The sequence below is a fragment of the Lepidochelys kempii genome, chromosome 25 (genome assembly GCF_965140265.1).
Source record: "Lepidochelys kempii isolate rLepKem1 chromosome 25, rLepKem1.hap2, whole genome shotgun sequence".
Lineage (NCBI taxonomy): Eukaryota > Metazoa > Chordata > Testudines > Cheloniidae > Lepidochelys > Lepidochelys kempii.
This window is the reverse complement of record NC_133280.1, coordinates 8,393,086-8,412,616: the sequence shown is the minus strand read 5'-3', so window position 1 is coordinate 8,412,616 and position 19,531 is coordinate 8,393,086. Positions and strand designations below refer to the sequence as shown.

At 50.8% G+C, this 19,531-nt stretch overlaps 1 protein-coding gene across 1 annotated transcript; it reads right to left on the bottom strand.

Annotated features, from left to right (window-relative positions):
- Positions 1-7,944: 7,944 nt before the first annotated feature.
- On the bottom strand, positions 7,945-19,037 carry NRTN (neurturin). Its single transcript, XM_073323729.1, has 2 exons — positions 18,809-19,037; positions 7,945-8,434 (listed from the first exon to the last, which is right to left on the bottom strand). The coding sequence occupies exons 1-2, from the start codon at positions 19,014-19,016 to the stop codon at positions 7,986-7,988; spliced, it is 657 nt and encodes a 218-aa protein (XP_073179830.1). The 5' UTR covers positions 19,017-19,037; the 3' UTR covers positions 7,945-7,985.
- Positions 19,038-19,531: the final 494 nt, after the last annotated feature.

Genomic DNA, 19,531 nt, shown 5'->3' with positions numbered 1-19,531 from the left:
GATTCTGACTCACACAGGTTATAATGCTGGCTCACTGGACCCATTTCTGTTTCACACAAGGGTTGCCAGCCCTCCTCCAGGATTGTCTGGAAGTCTCCAGGAACGAAGGAGGACGCTTTAATTCAAGATGCTGTCATGTGATGAAACCTCCAGGAACACGTCCAACCAAAACTGGCAACCCTGTTTTACACCAGCATAAGTGATTTCAGAATCCAGCTCGAAAGACCAAGATTTTCTGTTGTGACCAGCAATCCTCAGTGCCCCGCTGGAGACACCTTTAGGGGGCCTGATTTCCGGAGCGGGGAGAACAGGGCAGCTCAGCCCTTGCTGAAAATCAGGGTTGTTTAAGATAACTCAGGTCAGGAACCCAGAATTATGAGACATTCTGAAAATCTTGGCCTTTGGGCCTGATTTTGACACCACTTAAAACAGGTGTGATCCCACTGACATCGGTGTAAACCAAACTCTTCCCCCCAATTCCCACTGACTTCAATGGGAGCCCGATGTGAAGAATTTCCACTGGATCAGACCATAAGAGTTTGTCTTCCCTGCGAAGGTAAGTTGAGTGTTCCCCTAACTCAAGTCCCAGCCACACACAGACAGCCTTCACTGGAGTATGGCGGTGCATTTAGCTGCAGTCAGCTGGCCTGTCCAGGGTTATAAGTCACATCTCGAGTGAGCACAACTCATCAATTGCTAACACAGCCACTCCGTAGTGTGGACGCAGGGTACGGCCACTCCCACACCTCTGCTCCTCCAGAGCCTTCCCACAATTCCCCATGTGCGGCCAGACAGGAAGCTCTCCCAGAATTCACTAGGAAATCAGTGTCAGAGCAGCTCTGCTTAGTGCAGGCTCAAGGCATTATGGGATAAATATCCACAGAAGTCTTTGTGCCACACACGTGTGAGTGCGGCCCCAGTGGGGACATGGCCGCTTGAGGGTTACCTTGTGGTGTGGCTGCTTTCAGTCAAGCTTGGCTCACATGAAAGGAGCCAACTGGCATGCAGATAATTCAAGTGGAGCTGGTTGGGAATTAAAAAAAAAAAAAGGTTTCAGAGTAGCAGCCATGTTAGTCTGTATCCGCAAAAAGAAAAGGAGGACTTGTGGCACCTTAGAGACTAACCAATTTATTTGAGCATAAGCTTTCGTGAGCTACAGCTCACTTCATTGGATGCATTCGGTGGAAAATAAAGTGGGTTTTTTTGGTCAGAAGATGCTGATTCATTGAAACCAAAAGTTTTCCCAGGAAAGAGTTAGTTTCGGGAAGGTTTCTCACAAGAAAATAAGAGAGACACCTACTCCCGCTATCTCCCAGAGTAGCCAACGGCCCAGTGATCAGGGCATAGTCCTGGGGTGGTTGGGGGAGACCAGGACAGTGGCTCTCCCCATATTCCATGAGTGGGCTATTGGCTATTCTGGGTGTTTCTCTCTCTTGTTTTCCAAGACAAATTCCAAAAGGTCTCGATTTCATCACACTGTGGAACAGGGAACATTTCGAAATCTCAAAAATTTTGGCGGGATGGGAAAACCGTTTCCCGCCCGAGTGAATTCTGCAATGAAGACCTACCCCAGTAAACCAAGCCACAGAACCCCTGTTCCCTGTCTGTGACATTCTGGCCCCAGCCATAGATCATCTTTTCTTTTTAAACCGGAGACTGCAAACAAAACCAGGTTTGCTTTTAGAGTGGAGTTGGATGGGAACCAAATGCTCAAGAGGCCGTTTACTCATCTTCCGTTTTTTTAGAAGTCGGAAGAGCGCGTCTGTTATCTCTTGAACATAGAACATGCCGTGATCACAGCTCCCAAGTTTAATGCTATTTTATCTGCCAGCCAGGCCCACGGCCTGAACCCGTATGAGGTGATTTTTTCATTCAGAACTGGGACTGTGACACAAGCCATGCTTGGAAACAATAATTTAAACAATAATTGTGTAGGCAGTGCTGGTCAGACTGTTTGCGGGGAATAAATCCATTGAATATTTGTCAGCTTTCGGCCCCCCCACAATGAATTGATCCAGATTTTTTGCACCTGCAATCATTACTGACAAGCATTTACCTTTCACAATACTTAGCTCTGTAATAGCACTTTGCAGACCCGATCGAGCACCCACTGACTCCATGGGAAAACCCCCATTGTTCACAAGCGAATGCAGGGTGGTGCATGAAGAAGAGCCATTCCCCAACCAAACTCTTGTTCCTACCAATAGCCAGGACTAGCAGATGTAACAGCAGGGGGATAAGAGCAAAGGAAAACAAAGAGCTATTCGGGTCTTAAACGACCGCTCCCAAACACTATGGCCACTTCTCACATTGCATCAATTCGTCCATCATAATTTTTCTGCATGCCTAAAGGAAATGAAAACCAGGAAGAAATTAGCACTGATCTTCCCTAGGGCTCTGCCACGGACCACAGGGATTATCAAAGTGCCACGCTCCAGTGGTCCACCCCATCTGGTTTCTTGTCTCCAAAAGTGACATTCAGTTTACGTACACATGGAATCTCTTGACCGATGCTAGCATCCCAGGTTTCCCCCAGACGTAAATATCACCCTATGCTGATTCTGGCAAAGTGCTAATCTTCATCACACTTGTCTACAGTGAACAGTCATAAAAATCACAGGTGTCTTTGATTTTCCTAGCACCTGGGTGACATTCTGATCTGATTTATACCTCGGGCAATCTCCAGGAAGCCTGTAAACTGGATTCTCCAGTCACTAACACCAACTTCACACTGATGCAACTCCTCTGACTTTAACACAGTTGCTCCTGTGAGTGGAGAATCTTAGCTCCTTAGAGTTGCATCAGGGCTTGTGGGGGCTGGCATAAGACATCACAGAATTTGGCACATCAAATAAAATGAAAAGCAAAGGCTTGAGACACAGGTGGAATGATTTAAAGGGACCAATTCGCCTCTCATGGACCACAGTGCAAATCAGCAGTAACCCCACTAAACAACAGACTTGCGGGAGTAAAAAATGGTGTAAGTGACTGTAGAATAAGCCCCAAAGAGGGGATTTCCACCACATAGCCTCAGGCTGAATTCTCTTGCACAGCCTGCATTAGGAGGTGGAACTTCTTCTGCTACATTCACTGTATTGTTTTTTAGAAAATATGCACATTGGCTTTTGCCACTTCTGAACTAGCGGGAGCTTGGGTTAGCCAAGCCTGCTGCTGAAGAGACTTTACAGTGCACCGTGTTCGCATCCCCATTAGGGCTTTAGACATGGGCTGTAAAGCTGGATATGTGTCAACCCGGTAGGAGCAAAGCATTGTGGCAAACAACTGCCTTTTTGCAAACTGACCGGCGGTTTTACATGTGTCGACAAATCCAACAGGTGGACTTTATTCCCCTCTCCTCCGGTCAGTTTCTACAGCTGGCCTCCTCTTTCAAAGGTGAGGGTAAAGATTAGGGTTTCAGAGCCCAGCAGCCCTTTTATATGGGAGCAGGGTACAAGTGAGGCAAAGCCTGCTGAATGATGATGTTTATATTGCTTTGATACATCTTGGCTCCGTTCAGCTAAGAGCAGCTTTTAGATCCAACGCAAAAAAGCCTGACCTTTGGCAGGGGTCAGAAATCTATGCTATTTACTCTCCATGTTACATTTTTCGTGTCTCGCAGAAGAGACACACAAGAAGCATTTTGGTTCCCATTCACATTATGGGCTGGGATTTTTAAAGTCAGGCTCCCAATTCCCCCTTGACATTTGTTGGGAATTGGGTGCCTAACTCCCTTTGACTCCTTTGCAAATCCCAGCCGAAGCTGCTAATTATCTATGCGAACAGGAAGGAAGAAACACATTTTACCTGACTGCTGTGAAAAAGAAACAAGCGGGCCAGATTCTGATCTCTGCTACTCCAATGTGGAGTGTCTTCCGATTTATATCGGTTGTATCTGGGATCAGAGTCTGGCCCACGGTTGAGCAAAAGAGAGGGAAGTCAATAACAATCAAAGAATTCCAGGCCTGTTAGCTTTCCATTGTCTTGGTGAATGCCCAGTACATGACACCAATATTCTCCTTCTGTTTATCATTTGCATTAGTTGGGAAAGGAGCCAAGAGGAGAAAACCAGCTACTCCAAGCGACAAATATAGCCTGTTCAGAGACTGCAAAAGTCTGTAGTCTCATTTATTTCCCCACATAGTAAACAACACTGACAAGGCTGTAAACGCTAACCATAGACAGAAAGGGTCTGGTTCTTCTCTCACCCATGATACAAGCTACTCTACCCTACTGAAGTGAATGGGAATCACTTGTTGCATTCAAAGGCCACTGTAAGTTGGGTTCTTAAGACTCCTGTGGATTTCAGCCCCATCTTATCTGCAGAGGTGCAAGCTCTAGGGTGGCCAGGTGCCTGGTTTTCGACTGGAAAGTCCAGTCGAAAAGGGGACATGACAGTGCTCAGTCAGATCTACTGACCAGACAGCCAAAATCCAGTTACTGCGGGCGCGGGAGGCAGGGACGCGCCGAGTCATCACCCGCTCCAGCCCCTACTCAGCCAGGGCCACCTCCTACCTGTGTTGGGCAACTGCAGACGGGGCAGGGGAGGTGCTGTCACTCCTGCTGGAGGGTCCGGTTTTGAAATATTATGAAGCTGGCAACCCTAGATGCAGCTCCCGATGGACCTGATGATTTCAATGCTTCTGGATTGGGATCCAGCCTTTCTGGTCGTCATTGATCTTCTATTACAGCTCCGGCTAGGATGTTATTGCTGATATGTATCCTAATTTTATCGTGCTGGTTTTCTGCTGTATCACAACCCAATGCGTCCCTAGCCCTCAGACTAAAACGCCATCCTATGGCAACACCCATCTCTCCTACTCCAGAGTGTTTCTAAATCATTTTACCAGGTGCACTGAGGACAACCTGGTCGGGTGAGCCGGTCACCTGACACCAGCGACGGTGGAGGAAATGGAGACTTGATCCAGTTACGGTAGGTTGGCATGAGCCTTAAGACAAAAAGCGGATGAGAAGGAAGGTGGGAAAGAGCTCGTTCCAATGAGTGGCCAAACAAGAGGTGATTAGAATGGATGTGAAGGCCTATACCAGCTCTTGTGAGATGGGGAGGGCTTTCTGCTGATCTCAGTGGAAATTGGATCAGGCCCTAAGGGAGGGAAAACACCAAACGTTTGTCCATTAAAAAGTCCCATTTGAGGTAAAGTTGTGTTTGAATGCCAGGGAACTCTTTTTCCTTTCAAAGGACGGCCCAGGCTGGAGCAGTGCCCTCCTGCCCCCATTTTTTGCAGAGCCAATTGGAAGGCTGGGCTCAACAGCCACCCTGGTCTCTGAGAAAGTGGAGTCCGAGGCTGGTATTTGGCGTTCGATGCCCAAATCCCATTCAAAATGAACGGGAAGCCCCAAGGCAGCGTCAACACTCTCAGCCTTACTGGCTAATCATCCCCATTGCATGAAACTCCATGGAATTTGGGTGCCTAACTCCCCTAGGTGTGGCCTATACACAGATTTTGTACTGGTATAATTATTGGGGTTAGGAGTGTGATTTTTGACCAGTATAGTTACACCAGTACAGCTCCTAGTGTGGACACAGTTATGCTAGTATAAAAGCTGCTTTATAGTTTATTCTCCTTCCCTATACTAATATAAGCACCTTTATACCAGTATAAGCGTGTCCACACTAGGGAACTTGGACCATTTTAATTACACTGGTGTAGTTAAAGCGATATGACCCTGAAGTGTAGACAAGGCCAAAGGGCTTGGCTACACTTGCGAGTTACAGAGCAATAAAGGAGCCTTGGACGCCCTAGCTCACTACCCGTCCGCACTGGCAAGGCACATAGAACACTCTGACTCTGCGGCTACAGCGCGGCTGGTCTCCACCTCGGTGCGTGGAATAACGTTTGCTGCGCCCCCGCTGGAGCGCCATGGTGCCAGCGTGAACGAGGTGTTGAATTACTGCGCTTTGACTGACCGTCCCATAATCCCCTTAAGTCAAGTGGCCACTTTTGTCATTGTTTTGAACTCGCTGTAGGAATGCGGATATACCCTTTCAAAGCTCCGTTTCTGAGAGCCGGCTGCTTATCTGCTCTGGGACAAAGGAACCATTACTGAGGAATGCTGCTTGCTTTGAGCGAGTGAGAGAGAGGCGGGGGGTGGGAGGTCTGCTGCTGTCTGAACTTACAAGACAGCATGCTGACATGCTCTCAGCCCCCCTAAAACCCACTCTCTCCCCCCCCCCACATACACACAAAACACTCCCTGTCACACTCCACCCCCCATTTGAAAAGCACGTTGCAGCCACTTGCATGCTGGGATAGCTTCCACAATGCACTGCTCTCTGTGGCGTTGCAAGAGTTGCTAATGTGGCCATGCCAGTGTGCTTCCACCTGAGAGTGTAAACACTCGGCAGCGTTTTCCCTGCTGCAGTCTCCGAAGGCGGGTTTCTACAACTGCAAGTCTACCCATGCCCTGAGACTCCTTTGCAAACCCAGGTCTTAGGCCAGGTCTACACTACACGCTTACTTCGGTATAACGTCACCACTCAGGGATGTGAAAAATCCACAGTCCTGAGCAACGTGGTTATACTGACAACCCCCCGTGTAGACAGGGATGGCTGCCGCCTCTCGCGGTGGTGGAATTATTAAGCTGACAGGAGAGCTCTCTGTCGTCCGCTTAGAGCGTCTTCACCGGAAGCGCGATAGCTGCAAGTTTGTAGTGTAGAGCTGGAGCACGGCCACCAGTAACTCTATTGCCGTGTCCCTGCAAAGCTAGTCCCAGGAGGGGCATGGTGGTTTATTTCAGCAAGCTAGAAGGCCTGCCAGATGGAAAGCAAAGGAGGTGCTCAAAGCAGTAGAAACATGGGAAATTATGGCTTCTTTCTCAACCATCACATTTCCTGACTGCCTCAATGCCTCATCCTGAATGTCAATATGACGGATGGTAAAGTTGAGATGTTCAAGGCTGCCTAGGAGATCAGAACACCCAGTTCCTATTAAAAAATTAAGGCAGCTTTGAAATTCTCATCAGCCCCATGTTCCCACGCCAATCCTCTTCCTCCCCCTCTCTCTGGTTAAAACCACCAACTGGACAGTTTGTTAAGATCACTATCCTGGCCCAGGGAAGCATCCAATAGTTGTCCATTGACCTCACTAGAACGTTGGCAGAATGGCTGTGAAGGAATGATAGTATTCTGCGATTGCCACCAATATTTATCTCTCTCTCTCTATATATATATTCCTGTATATTTACAGAGCATGAATATACTGCATGTCTACAATAAAATAAGGGTAAGATATGATCTTAGGATATAAAAGAATATTTCTTGACCGCTCAGTCATTTATCTGCACCCAAAAAGGTTCCATCCACGTGAACTCCATGCCCTGGAGCAATTCTCTTTAGGCCGCAATCCGTCTCGGAGGGGAGCCTCTGAGAAGAGGCCTCAGTTTTCGTAGGACTAGGAATGCCAATCTGACTCCGCCTTTCCAACTGGATCGCAGTTCCGGAGCTGGCCGCCCAATTGCATCCAAAGACAAGGGCGACTGGCACCTTTTGGACTCGAAATACTTGGCCAGCAAAACTTTCCTGCTAAACCCCTTCGTGAGAGCAATAAAATAAAAGCCCATGTGGATGCCAGGCTGGTGCTGTGACTGATGCCGGCATCCCTGAGGAAATCAGCAGGTGTTTCCTCCTACCTCTCCATTCCCCAGCTCCTCCTTCTTAGAGCATCCCAACGCTCAGGGGCACCGGGCTGGCAGGGGGAGCGCGGAGGCACCTGTCGAAGTGTTGAAAGGCCCCTCGATCTCTCTCAAAACACAACCCGGCATCAAGAGTTTCCCTGTTGCCCCTAGAGTCCAACCACAGAACTGAGGTAGACTTGGAAACAGTTGCCTTCTTGACTCTCTCGGAGCCTGGGTCCCCTCTTAGTTCCCTTCACTCTCGGAACGCAGCAATGTCCCTTTAGGCCCTCGCCCTCTTGGCTTTTGGGCGCTGCCTTCCAGACATCAACCTTCCCAGGTTCCCTTTCCCCACTTCACACGCAGCCACATTCCTTGGCCGACAGCTCGTTGACGGTGTAGTAGCGGTTGTAAGTGTCCAGGAAGGAGACATCGTCGTCGTACGCGAGAGGCCTGCAGCAAGGCCGGGCTCTCACCTTCTCCTTTTTGATCTTCTTCTTGAGCCTCATGTTCTTCAGGGAGAGGTCATAGTTCCTGATGGCTGTCTCGCACGTACCAGTGCAGTAACGGAACAGGACGATCTCGTCTGACTCGTAGCCCAGGCCCAGCTCGCTGACGCTCACCTCCAGCTCCTTCAGGGCGCAGGGTTTGTGGCGGGCCCGGGCTCGCTTCATGCGGTTCCCAGGCTTGGGGAAGAGCGGCAGCTCATGCCCCCCGGAGTTCATGGACTGGCTGTACCTCTCGACCAGCGTGGAGATCAGCTGCCGGATTTCACCCTCCGTGTAGCTTTCAAACAAGGTACTGTCTGCAACAGAACAGGGACAGGGGTTAGCGAGCCAGGCAGCGGGGAACGGCAAGCACAAGCCCCGGGAGCTAGCCACCCAGATCTCAATGGAATCTGGCCACCTAACTCCTTTAGATTCCGTTGAAAATCCCAGCCCCAAATATTTCTACGGATTGTGGGTAAACTTTCAAAAAATGCTTAAGTGACTTAGAAACCTAAGTCCCATTTACTTACAATGGGACTTAAGCTCCTAAATCTCATAGGTCCCCCCCATCTTCATGTCCCCAGGCTGCACGCACAAGCAGGAAAGAGCCTATAAAAGGGACAGGAGAAAGTGATGGGTGTTAGGAAATCAAGGCTCCAATAATTTGCGAAGCCCCTCTGAAACGTTGACTACGTTCTACCCAAATCTAAGCTTCCATTCAAGTCAGCAAATTACCTGCCGAGCATTTCGGCTTGTGAAGCAATTGGCCTGCACAATGAAACAGGCGCGCTCCTGCCTGGTTAACCCGCCTTGTGGAAAACTGGCCCCAGACAAACTCCAGCACCATCAAAGGCTGACATTCACCCCTCTCCTCCACCCTGCTTGCTCCTTAGAGGTCAGATGGGCCCGCTTTATTTAGCAGAGCAGAGGCCTTATCTACACTAGGGCTGAAAAAAAATCACCAGTTCAAGTATTGTGGTTTAAGCACTAGTGCAAGTGGGGTTTGGGCCCTGCCTATTGTACAGTTTAACCCAGGGAAGCCAGAACCCCGACCTTCACGGCGATTGTTTTGATGGTCTAGTACGGTCCCCTGCACAACACAGGCCAGAGACCCTCCCACAACAAGCCCTGCACTGAGCCCCCCGCCTGTCATTGAACTGGGGCATATCCTTCAGAATGAGGCGCCCGCTTGAGAAAGGTGCTCCTGGGTCCAGTGTAGTCAGAGCCTGAGTGTGTTCTAAACCAGTTTACAACACCACGGTGCGTCTAGTCTGGTTGGACGGGAGGGGGGGGGATCCGCCCCTTTCGTGGGGCTGCAGGCGGACAGAGCGAACCCGTTTCATGGAGGAAAAGCAGCTGCAAAGCGACGACTTTCAGATGCCACCAGCCTGATGCCCTGCAACCGGCTAGTGCCCCAGTCCACTTCCTTCCTACTGAAGTCCTTCCTAAGGGCTGAACGAATTCATCCCAGGAGAGGCCACCGGCACCTTGGCCTCTCTAACACTTGTTGAGCAATTAACCGGAAGCTCGGTATTTATGGGGACCACGGCTTTTGTGGAGACTGAGCTTTCGGATGTGTACAACCTCTCCGAATGCCTGCAAACAACGGCATGCCCAGAGCGGCTTACGACACGTACAAGCCCCTGGGGAGGGAGTGGGTTTGGGGGGATGCACATTCTAATGACTGGTCTCAGTCAGCCAGTAGCAGAAGCCCTTTGGAAAAGGGCCCGGTGCCAGTCATCCCATTGGCCTGTGGGGGTGAAAGGGACGAAAAGCCAGCAGAGCTGTGCAAGAGGTTATGGAAGTCAGCTGCTCGGTGTCAGCTTTGGCCCCCACCACCTTCCCAGTCACTGGTGCGGGGGGAGCGGGTTCACTGGGGCCAAGATCCATACGTGGGGAAATGCTTTTCTTGGACCCGTCCCCACTAGCAGCCCCCCCCCGAGAATACAAGGCAGCACGAATTAAGGGCCCGTTCTCCCCACCCGAGGGTTGGTTGCAGAGGCAGGGTCCTCCAGCTCTGGGAGTCACCCTGCTAGGCAGCCAGAAGCCAGTGCATCAACGAATGCCCTGTATGCCGATTCGCCGCCCCAGGCAGTCAGCTCGAGCTCATTGATCCACTGGCTTGGGTGGGGCAGAACCCCGTTTCCATGGCCACGGGGTCCCTCTCTCACGGGGTGAGAGAGTTAAAAAAAAATACAAGAATGAGTCAGGACTGAAGCGTCTTATTGAAACAGGATGAAAAATGGTTCAACCTCAGAGTGAGAGGCTTTAACGACAGCTTTCCAATTCAGCCCAAGGAGTCAAGCTGGCTCCAGGTGGCACAGATGCTCTTGGCTTGGAGGATGTGGCCAGGGCCCAAGAGACAGGAATGCTCCAGGTGAGGCTGCCTTAGGCCTTGTCTACACTTGAAAGGATTGGCTGGTTGACCTATACCAGTAATGCACCCACCTCCCCGCCTCACCCCCTCAGCCAACTCCCAGTGCAGATGCAGCTTATACGTCCTAGCATTTCCAAAGCGACCTCACTTTGGGTTGTGTTTCCATGGCTTTCCTTAAGCTAAGCACCATGTGGTTGGGTAGGTGTTTGGGTAGGAGACCTCCAGATGCTTTGGCCAATGCAATTTCCCTTTGAGTTAATATTGGCCAGCATGGGGCTTGCTTTTATAGGACATGTGAACAGGGGCGGTGAAGCCCTCCCAAAAGTGAGGGGGTGGGGCCAGGGGCCGCTGTCTGCTCTGTGGACCTGCCCATGCCCCTCCTCTTCCCCCCCCGAGGCTCCACCCCTGGCCAAGCCAGAAGCCAAAGCGGGGCCAGGGAGCCTGGGTGGGCTCCTCCACCTGCCCGAGGTGGGGGGTGGGGCTGAGAGCAGCCCCCAGCCTATGTTCCCACCCCCTGGACTCCCGTCCAAGGCAGGTGGAGGGTTCCCCCAGCGGCCCAGGCTCCCCGGCCAGGCTCCAGCTGCCAGCCTGGCCAGGGCCTTGGGGGGAAGAGGCGGCCCATCCATTTTCAACAAGTGGGAGCACCGTGACCCTCTGGCCCCCCCTGTTCCGGTGCCCCTGCATGTGAAACTCCAGTCCTGACCACTCGTGGCAGTTTCTGTAAGAATCAGGGATGAGTTAACCCTGGCATCCAATTCCAGTTCAGGCAATTACATTCCGTTTAGCGAAATTCCCTCTGCAGTTTCACTTGAATACAACAGTTTGGATTGGGTCTTGATCTGCTAGGTGATGTAGCTGGGTGGGCTTAACCAGCTGTGGTGTCCTATCCCAGAAGCAGCTACGTTTCAAGGGTGGGTGACATAATCTCGGTGTCAGTTAATTAATGAATGCCTGCAATCTGTGATCGTCAGGTGAAAGACACATTAGAAATTCCAAGCATTCCCGTGGGGCCAGTTCCTGGTTTTATTCAGTCCTTACTCGCTTTGATTTGAGCAGGAGTAAAAACTTAGTAAGGCCGTCGGGGTTTGGCCCACTGTTGCTATTGGCAGTAAAATATTCTAATTCTTCTACAGATCAGAGAATGCCACAGTCCCATGTTATTTAAACATCAGAACTATTTGTTTCAGCTCCGGTTGACTTGAGTCCACGTGCAGTAGAATTGGTCGGGAAATGGTTTTCCTGGTCTGTAAAAAGTAGATTTCAAACCTTTTGGGGATGAAATGGAGACCTTCAGAACCGTTTTTGGAAAACCACAGCGCGCAAGACCCATTCCACAATACCCTGTGGTTAGGTGCTCACCTAGGATGTGAGAGACCCCCGTTCAAATCCCCACTCCGCCTGATTCGGAGTAAGGCCCTGCACCTGTCTCACGGCCCGCATGAATGCCCTAACCCCTGGGCTAGGGTCTGTTCTGGGACTGTGCACTGGTTGTCTATTTCAGTTACGTGCTAGACCTGAGGAAACCATCTAGATAAAGGAGCATTTTCCAAAGAAAAACCATTATCGAAAAATTCCTGACCAGCTCTCATCTACAGGTTACTTCTAGGATACGGAAAAGGAAATTTACTTTTTTGTGGACTAGTAACACTGGAGTGGGCATGCATGTTTACATGCACATGGGTGTTTTTACATTACATTGCACATACTGCTCCAAATCTGCCAACCTGAAACCCATGTTGCTAGAGAAGATTCTTTTCATGGGGCACCCTCTCCTCCCAACACCACACTGCACAGTTACACAGCTGTATGCCCTGCGAGGAAGGGACTCCAGGGATGGCTGGTGGGCCACAGGCAGTTCACAGTTTGAAGCTGCTGTGAACCCGAGGCCCCACACACTAGCATGGATACCTCTGAAGAGCCAGGGAGGTCCAGCTGCCCTGCAAGCTAGGACCTGTTTGAGATGCCACTGTAGTAGACGCCAGCATTCGAGCATGGATGAGCCCGATGCAGGGGAAGGATCCTCAGACAAGTGTGCAAATTCATTCCCCATTACCGCGATGGCGCCCCCAACTGAGCAGGACATGACTATCAACTTTTCATTAGTTTGCTTGCACTAGGAGAGGTCGTGGCACCAGGAAGAGAGGGCGGGCTGTTATCTGCTGTTCGTGCCCCTCCAGAGTTAGGCGAGGGGATGGGTGTGTGTGGAGTGGTTTGTTTACGTACCCGGGGATGCCCCTTGAATCCTGTTGAGAGATCGCAATGAAACTTTCATGGAAGTCCTCTGCAATCCTCTCCCAAAGGTCTCCAGGCATGGCAGCCTTATTTCTTCCTCTGTGGTAGGACACATTCCCACGCCACTCAGCAATTACTGCCAAGGGGCCTGCCAAAGCAAACGGGCTAGCAGCCTATGGACCCGGGCGGCTTTGGGACGTCAGCAACAGCTGTGGGAGGGGAAGGGACTTCTGAATCTTAACTTCCGCTTTCCATCATGACTCTACTGTCCATGGTACCTCTGCGCGTTTCATCTGTAGCTGATGCTGTTGCGGCCTTGAGGGGTTCTCCCTCCACACCTGAGTCAGAGAAGGAGAAAGAAGAGGACCCGGGTTGACCTGTTCAGCGAGATTCTTCAAGCCAATGTTGCAACAGACCAGGAACAGAGGGGTGGCAGATGAGTATAGCAGAGTGCATGTAGAAGGAAAGAACGGACAGGAGAAATGCGCAGGAGGCCCAGCAGGAAAAGGAGAGGGAGATGCACCAGGACATAATGGGTCTTCTCCAGCAGCAAACACAGAGGCTGCAGCTGCTTGTGGACTGACAGGTTCAAAAATCCCAGACTCACCTTGGAGAACTCCATGGTCACTGCTCCCGACACCCTGCGACATTCCACGTGGCATCAGGAACCACATCCCTACTTTACCCCTCTACACAGGGGGACGTGAAGGAAAACCACAGCTTCACCTACGCTGACCTGGGAGAGCCATGGTTGATGTATGTGTAGCTAAAATGGACATGAACGTTCCTTCCCTTTCCTTAAGCTGTGTTCCAAAAAAAGAAAGTTCCTCCTTGTAGCTTTCTGAACAGTCCTGTCTCCTTAGAGATGTAGGCATCATGCACCTTCCCTGACTAGTCAACTCTGATGTAGGTGAAGCATCCCGGGTGATCCACCAGCTCTTTCATAACCATAGGAAAACAGTCCTTTCTGATGATGTGGTCTGTGGCAAGGGGGTCTGGTGCCAAAATAGGGATTTGCATCCCGTCTAGTGATCCATTCGATAACCTCATTGCTGCAAATCCATCCCTTATGTCCTGCACATTGCTGACAGCCACAGTCCTGCGTAGCAGAAGATGGCCCTGCACATCTGCATGACAACCACCCCCGCAGTGGATTTTCCAACTCCAAAATGATTTCCCACTGACCGGTAGCAATCTGCCGGGGCAAGTTCCCACAGCACGATGGCCGCTCACGTCTCCACTGTCAGCCCCGCTCTCACATTTGTGTCCCTGGACTGAACGGCTGGGGCGAGTCGGTGCACAGATCCAGGAATGTGGCTTTGAGCATCCGAAAGTTCTGCAGCCGTGGCTCATCATCCTACACCTGCATTACGATGAGATCCCACAAGTCACTGTTTGTAGCTACTCTGTGAATGCCACCGAAAACCTCGACCTCGTTCTCGCTGTGTTCCACAGCAATCCGCCCTTCAGGAATCATCATGTTCCCCGCGACTCCTCTCATAGCTCTCAAATATTGGAGGCTCACCAATCCTGTGCTTGTCCTGGGGGCTTTCGCCTTTCCTGGGGTTTTTCACCTTCCTCTGCAGCACAGGGCATGGGTCACTTGCAGGTTTAAACTAGTGTCAATGGTGGATTCTCTGTAACTCAGGGTCTTTAAATCATGATTTGGGGACTTCAGTAACTCAGCCAGAGGTTAGGGGTCTGACATGGGAGGGGGTGGGTGCGTTTCTTTGGCCTGCAACATGCAGGAGGTCAGACTAGATGATCACGATGATCCCCTTCTAGCCTTAAAGTCTACACGTCTAACTCTCATGGCAATAGTCCAGAGGTGTTCAGAGCAGAGGTGACGGACAGCAACAAGTCCCACGCTGGTTTGTGGGATTTTCTGAATAGGCGTGAAAATTATGGGATCGAGATAGCATTATGGGGTGGAGAAAGTCGCATGATGGGACCTTGACGCTGCGGTCCCAGTCACCCCGCGCCACTTGTTTCTGCCCCACCATTGCACCATTGGTGGTGAGTTGCACCCTGGGATACCGCATGGTGCACTGCACTGGGCATCGACACAAGCACTGCTGGTGAGCACACACAGTGCTGACACAAGGAGCCAAATGTGTTTGTGCATAAGCGATATACTCACTTGAGTTGGCAAAAGTTTGTAGCGTAGACATGCCCTGAGGTAACTACGTAACCGAGACAGTTACAGGCTTAATCGGAGGCAATTAACTTGTTATGGTGGGGATTGTTGACCCTCGGGGGCAGGGATTAGGCTAATGAAGTCATCAGCTCAACACAGGAAGAGCGAGAATTGGCAGGAAGTAAGAGGGGAGCTCCGAGACTGGGCTGGGCGGGATGGGGAACGCTGGGTGGAAGGTTCCTCCTGTACTATGTCCTGAAATGCTGGGAATCCAGAGATTACAGATACATGTGGGGAAAAGTAACAGACTGTGTGTATATTGTGAATAAGAGACCGCACAAACGGGCCAGGCCCACGGCACACCGGGTAGCTGAGGGAGCAGCCCATGACAGAGGCCTAAGCAAATCGCTGGGTGCTCTCGTTCACCCTGGCTAAGACGTAGCCAGGGTGGGCAGGGATGTTCTACTGAACGATGATCTTCCGCTGCTGAGCCACAAGGAAAAGGCTCCTTTAAAGGAATGTTGTCCCCTCACCCCCATCCCACCTTCCTGCTCCTTGGTTTGAAAAGATCAGGTCAATATCTCTTCCAAGCTAACTCCAATCCCGCTCCAGGATTCTGCTGGAACGCCTCCTGGTCTCCACACCCCTCACTTTGTCTTGTTTATTTTCCTACCAGACTTTCACAGCTTGCAGCAGCTCAGGCCGCCCCTCACTGCATGACACTTAAAGTGCATGCTTAAAAAAAAAAAAAAATCAAACATTGGGTGAATAAATAAAACGAACTCCCGTTGCATTCATGACTTCCAGATGCCTTGCACACAGCCACGTCGGAGACGCTGGGAGGAATCACGGCTTCCTCCGGCGAGAGGGGAACGGGCAAGCTTGTGCTGCAGTGAACGGGTCGGGCACAGCGTGCTCCCACTCGTGCAGGGGTCACAAGCAATCAAAGCATGGGAAAGAGGGCAGGAAGCAAAGAGATGTGGCACCAATCTATGGGGATCACAGCGCTTGGGTCTTGGGCAGCTGAACTGTCGCTATAAAGGGCCCGGTTCTGATCTAATCAGCCGGGTAAAGCAGGAATGACTCTGCTGGAATCAAAGGAGATGATTCCAATCTCACTCCAGTGTCACACCGGCGTAACTCAACATAGGTCAAAGGCGTGACCCCTGATTTGTACAGCTATAAGTGGGAGGAAAAATTGGCCCATAGGAGTTAAACTGATGTGAGTTCAGATCAGACCCAAAAGCTCTAACACCATTAAAGCCAGCTGTCACTCTGGATCAAACTATACACTATAACAAGCCTTGGCTATTCTGCCCTCAGTGTGAACTCTCAGGGCCTGACTCTCATCTTACTTCAATAAAATCACAACCTAATCCTCAGAGCAGACGGCATCTAACCCTTCCAGACACAGACCTCAATTCAGAGCTGGGGTGTAAGAAGCAAGAAGAAGGCATAAAGGACAGCAAAAAGTTGTATCTGTGACCCAAAGGTTATCGCCCCAGCAAACTTCATGACCCTGCTCCAAAGCATGGACACGCCGGAACTCTGCAAAGAAACAGCTGAAAAGTCTCTTTAATGTTACCAACACGATCTGACTTTCCCTTTGCCTCAAGCTTGGAAAGGGCTGAATCATTTTCAGTGAAACTGACCAAAGCAATTCATCCAGTTGCAGAGATCAAGAATGGAATATTTCAGCCACAACGGTTAAAGTCTGGCAAAGTTATAACCAGCGGAAACCAGGGGCTGTCTGATAATGGGATGTACGAGGCCACCCTTGACTCTCAGCATTGCCACTAACTTTCTATTTTTACTTTTGTTTCCTTTAGCACCTTTCAGCCAGGCTCTCAACCATTCGTGGACCCGCACAGACCCCCTGCGAGAGACACACGCAGAGAACACAGCAAGGCTTCCCCTCACGTCTGGGCCAAACTTAGTGTAGAAACCCACACCTGACTGTCCTCCTTCAAGGTTGGATATTAGGGAACACTATTTCACTAGGAGGGTGGTGAAGCACTGGAATGGGTTACCTAGGGAGGTGGTGGAATCTCTATCCTTACAGGTTTTTAAGGCCCAGCTTGACAAAGCCCTGGCTGGGATAATTTAGTTGGGGATTGGTCCTGCTTTGAGCAGGGGGTTGGACTAGATACCTCCTGAGGTCCCTTCCAACCCTAATCTTCTATGTTTCTAAATCCCTCCTTAAATTTCTCCTCGACTGTGATACTTACATAAAACTTTACAACGGCCAGGCTGCTGACGTGCTGAGACACTGCCCATCGTGACCAACCCTGTCTCATTGTTTCCTCGTGCTACCCCATCTGTCTGTATCCCTCTGTTGTCTCTTGTCTTAGACTGAGAATGCTCTGGGGCACAGAGGGTCTTTTTGTTCTGTGTCTGTGCAGCGCCTGGCACAATGCGGTTGTGGGGCATGATTAGGACCCCTCTAGGTGCTAGAATAATACAACAAATAATATTTTCATCGGCAGAGTCAGGAGCCGACCCAGATCTCCTGACTTGCAATCCCCTGCTCTCACCACCAGACCGTACTCCCTCTCAGTGAACCCACCTAGAATTCAATGAGGACCTAGCAACCTCAGCCTGAACAGAAAGTGGTAAACACCAGAGGTCAAAACCAGAATTTCATTGCTCCTCCGAAGGGCAGCAGCCATCTCACAAACACCATCCCGGGGCACTGGCTCACCACCTTCTGTGCAAGGTCCTACCAGCATGTCGGTGCTCCTGGAAAGACCATCTCTCTAAGTACCCACCAACTCTGACTATGCTTTAGGGAGCAGAGCACAGCTGGTTACAGCTGCAGGCCCACAGCCCCGGGTCTAAAGAGAGCGGGCTGGTTTTGATCATGTTTTTAATCGCATGCTGTCCATCGTATGCGGAATAAGAAAAACCACATGCTGTCACACCATGGATAAGGAGGCCGCGGGTAAAGCAGAAGAGGAACAAAACCCCTTGTCTGGAGGGGTCAGTCTTGGATGAGCAGAGAACACAATGATCCCTGCAGCTTAATTAGCTTGAGAACCTAGTCGTGGCCCAGCTCAGACACTCAGGGTCTGTCTACACTGCAATGGAAGCCCTGGGTTAGGAGAACTTGAGTTAACAGGCCCTGGGTTTGTTAACCTAGGACTTGAGCATCTACACCCATTTGTAACCCCAGGTTAGGAATTGTTGAACCCCGGGTCCCAGATTGGGGCACCAGCATCTACACTGCATTATGCAGATATGAATCCAACCAGTCGTATCCCCGACTTCCTAGCACCCTCCCAAAATGTGCCTGCTCGAGCCTGTTGTTCGTGATGCAGTGTGAGAAAACTTGACTGTCCAGATGACAAAGTAAGTCAGCTTGTGGGACAGGATACAGCAGAACCTCAGCGTTAGGAACACCAGAGTTACGAACTGACCAGTCAGCCGCCCAACTCATTTGGAACCAGAAGTGAACTGTCAGACAGCAGCAGAGACCCCAAAAAAAAGGAAATACAGTACAGTGCCGTGTTAAAGGGAAACGCCTAAAAAAGATAAAGGGAAAGCAGCATTTTTCTCCTGCCCAGTAAAGTTCCAAAGCTGAATTAAGTCACGGTTCAGCTGAAAACTTTTGAAAGAACCATCCTAACGTTTTGTTCCAAGTTACGAACCGCCTCCATTCCCGTGGCGTTCGTAACTCTGAGGTTCTACTCTCTCTTTGGAGGACTCAGAGCACGTCTACACTGCAAAGCAACGGGGCTTGAACCCTGGGTCTTGGCTTGACTCAGGCTCAGACCCTCCAGGGTATATCTACGCTGCAACAAAAACCCATGGCATAGCCGTAGCTCTCCGTTACCCCACCCTCTCCATGTATGCCAGGGCCTGGGGAAGGAACGCTCTCCCCCAGCAGTGCCAGCAGCGAGATGGCTCTGAGCAGATGGAGTCAAGGCAAAGCATGCTATAGCTTACATTGAGAGATCAGCGGGTCACGGCGCTCCAGGGCTCGCGGGGATCTCCGCTGACCTACAGGCAAGGCAGAAGAGGAGGCTGACCTTGACGGCGAGGAAGGGAAGGGGCTGTATTTCCGGCTTCTGTTGAGCATGTCTCTACAAACTAAAATGGACAACATGGAACTGAGGAGCATCGAGGCAATGGCTGCAAACTTCCATACCTTCATCTTAGACCAAGTCAGAACATTGAAACTCTGCAAAACAGGCAAAACAAATATCCTTATTACAAACCCTCTGCCCCCGACCCCCATCATCTCCCCGCGGACAGATCCCCAGTAATAATGGTCATGCCGTGGGCTGCTGAGAAACCTTCCCTGGGAATCTCAGAGCAATCACACGCATTCCTTCGATTGGACTCTCCCACTCCCTTGGGTCAGTATCATCCACATCCCTATTTTATAATGGGAAACTGAGGCACAGAGAGGGGACGTGACTCGCCCAGAGCCCGGCAGCGAGTCAGAACCCAGGCGTCCTGATTCGCAGCCCTATGCTCTCAACGGTGGACCTCACTTGTGCCATCACTTTCCCATCATGGTAACAGGCTGCTCCGTTTGTGGGACAGAGGACATTTACAGAGAATCAGCTCTGAGGAGCAGATTGTACCAGGTGCTAGCAAGGGCAGACAGGGGAAGTAGGGCACACGCATGCACGTATGTGCCCTGGGAATGGGTGGGGACCAGGA

Coding starts and splice junctions, on each gene's coding strand:
- NRTN (XM_073323729.1), bottom strand. CDS start 19,016: ATGAAGGTATGGAAGTTTGCAGCCATTGCCTCGATGCTCCTCAGTTCC. Junction 8,435..18,808: donor TGACCCGCTGATCTCTCAAT/GTAAGCTATAGC, acceptor GTTCTGTTGCAG/ACAGTACCTTGTTTGAAAGC.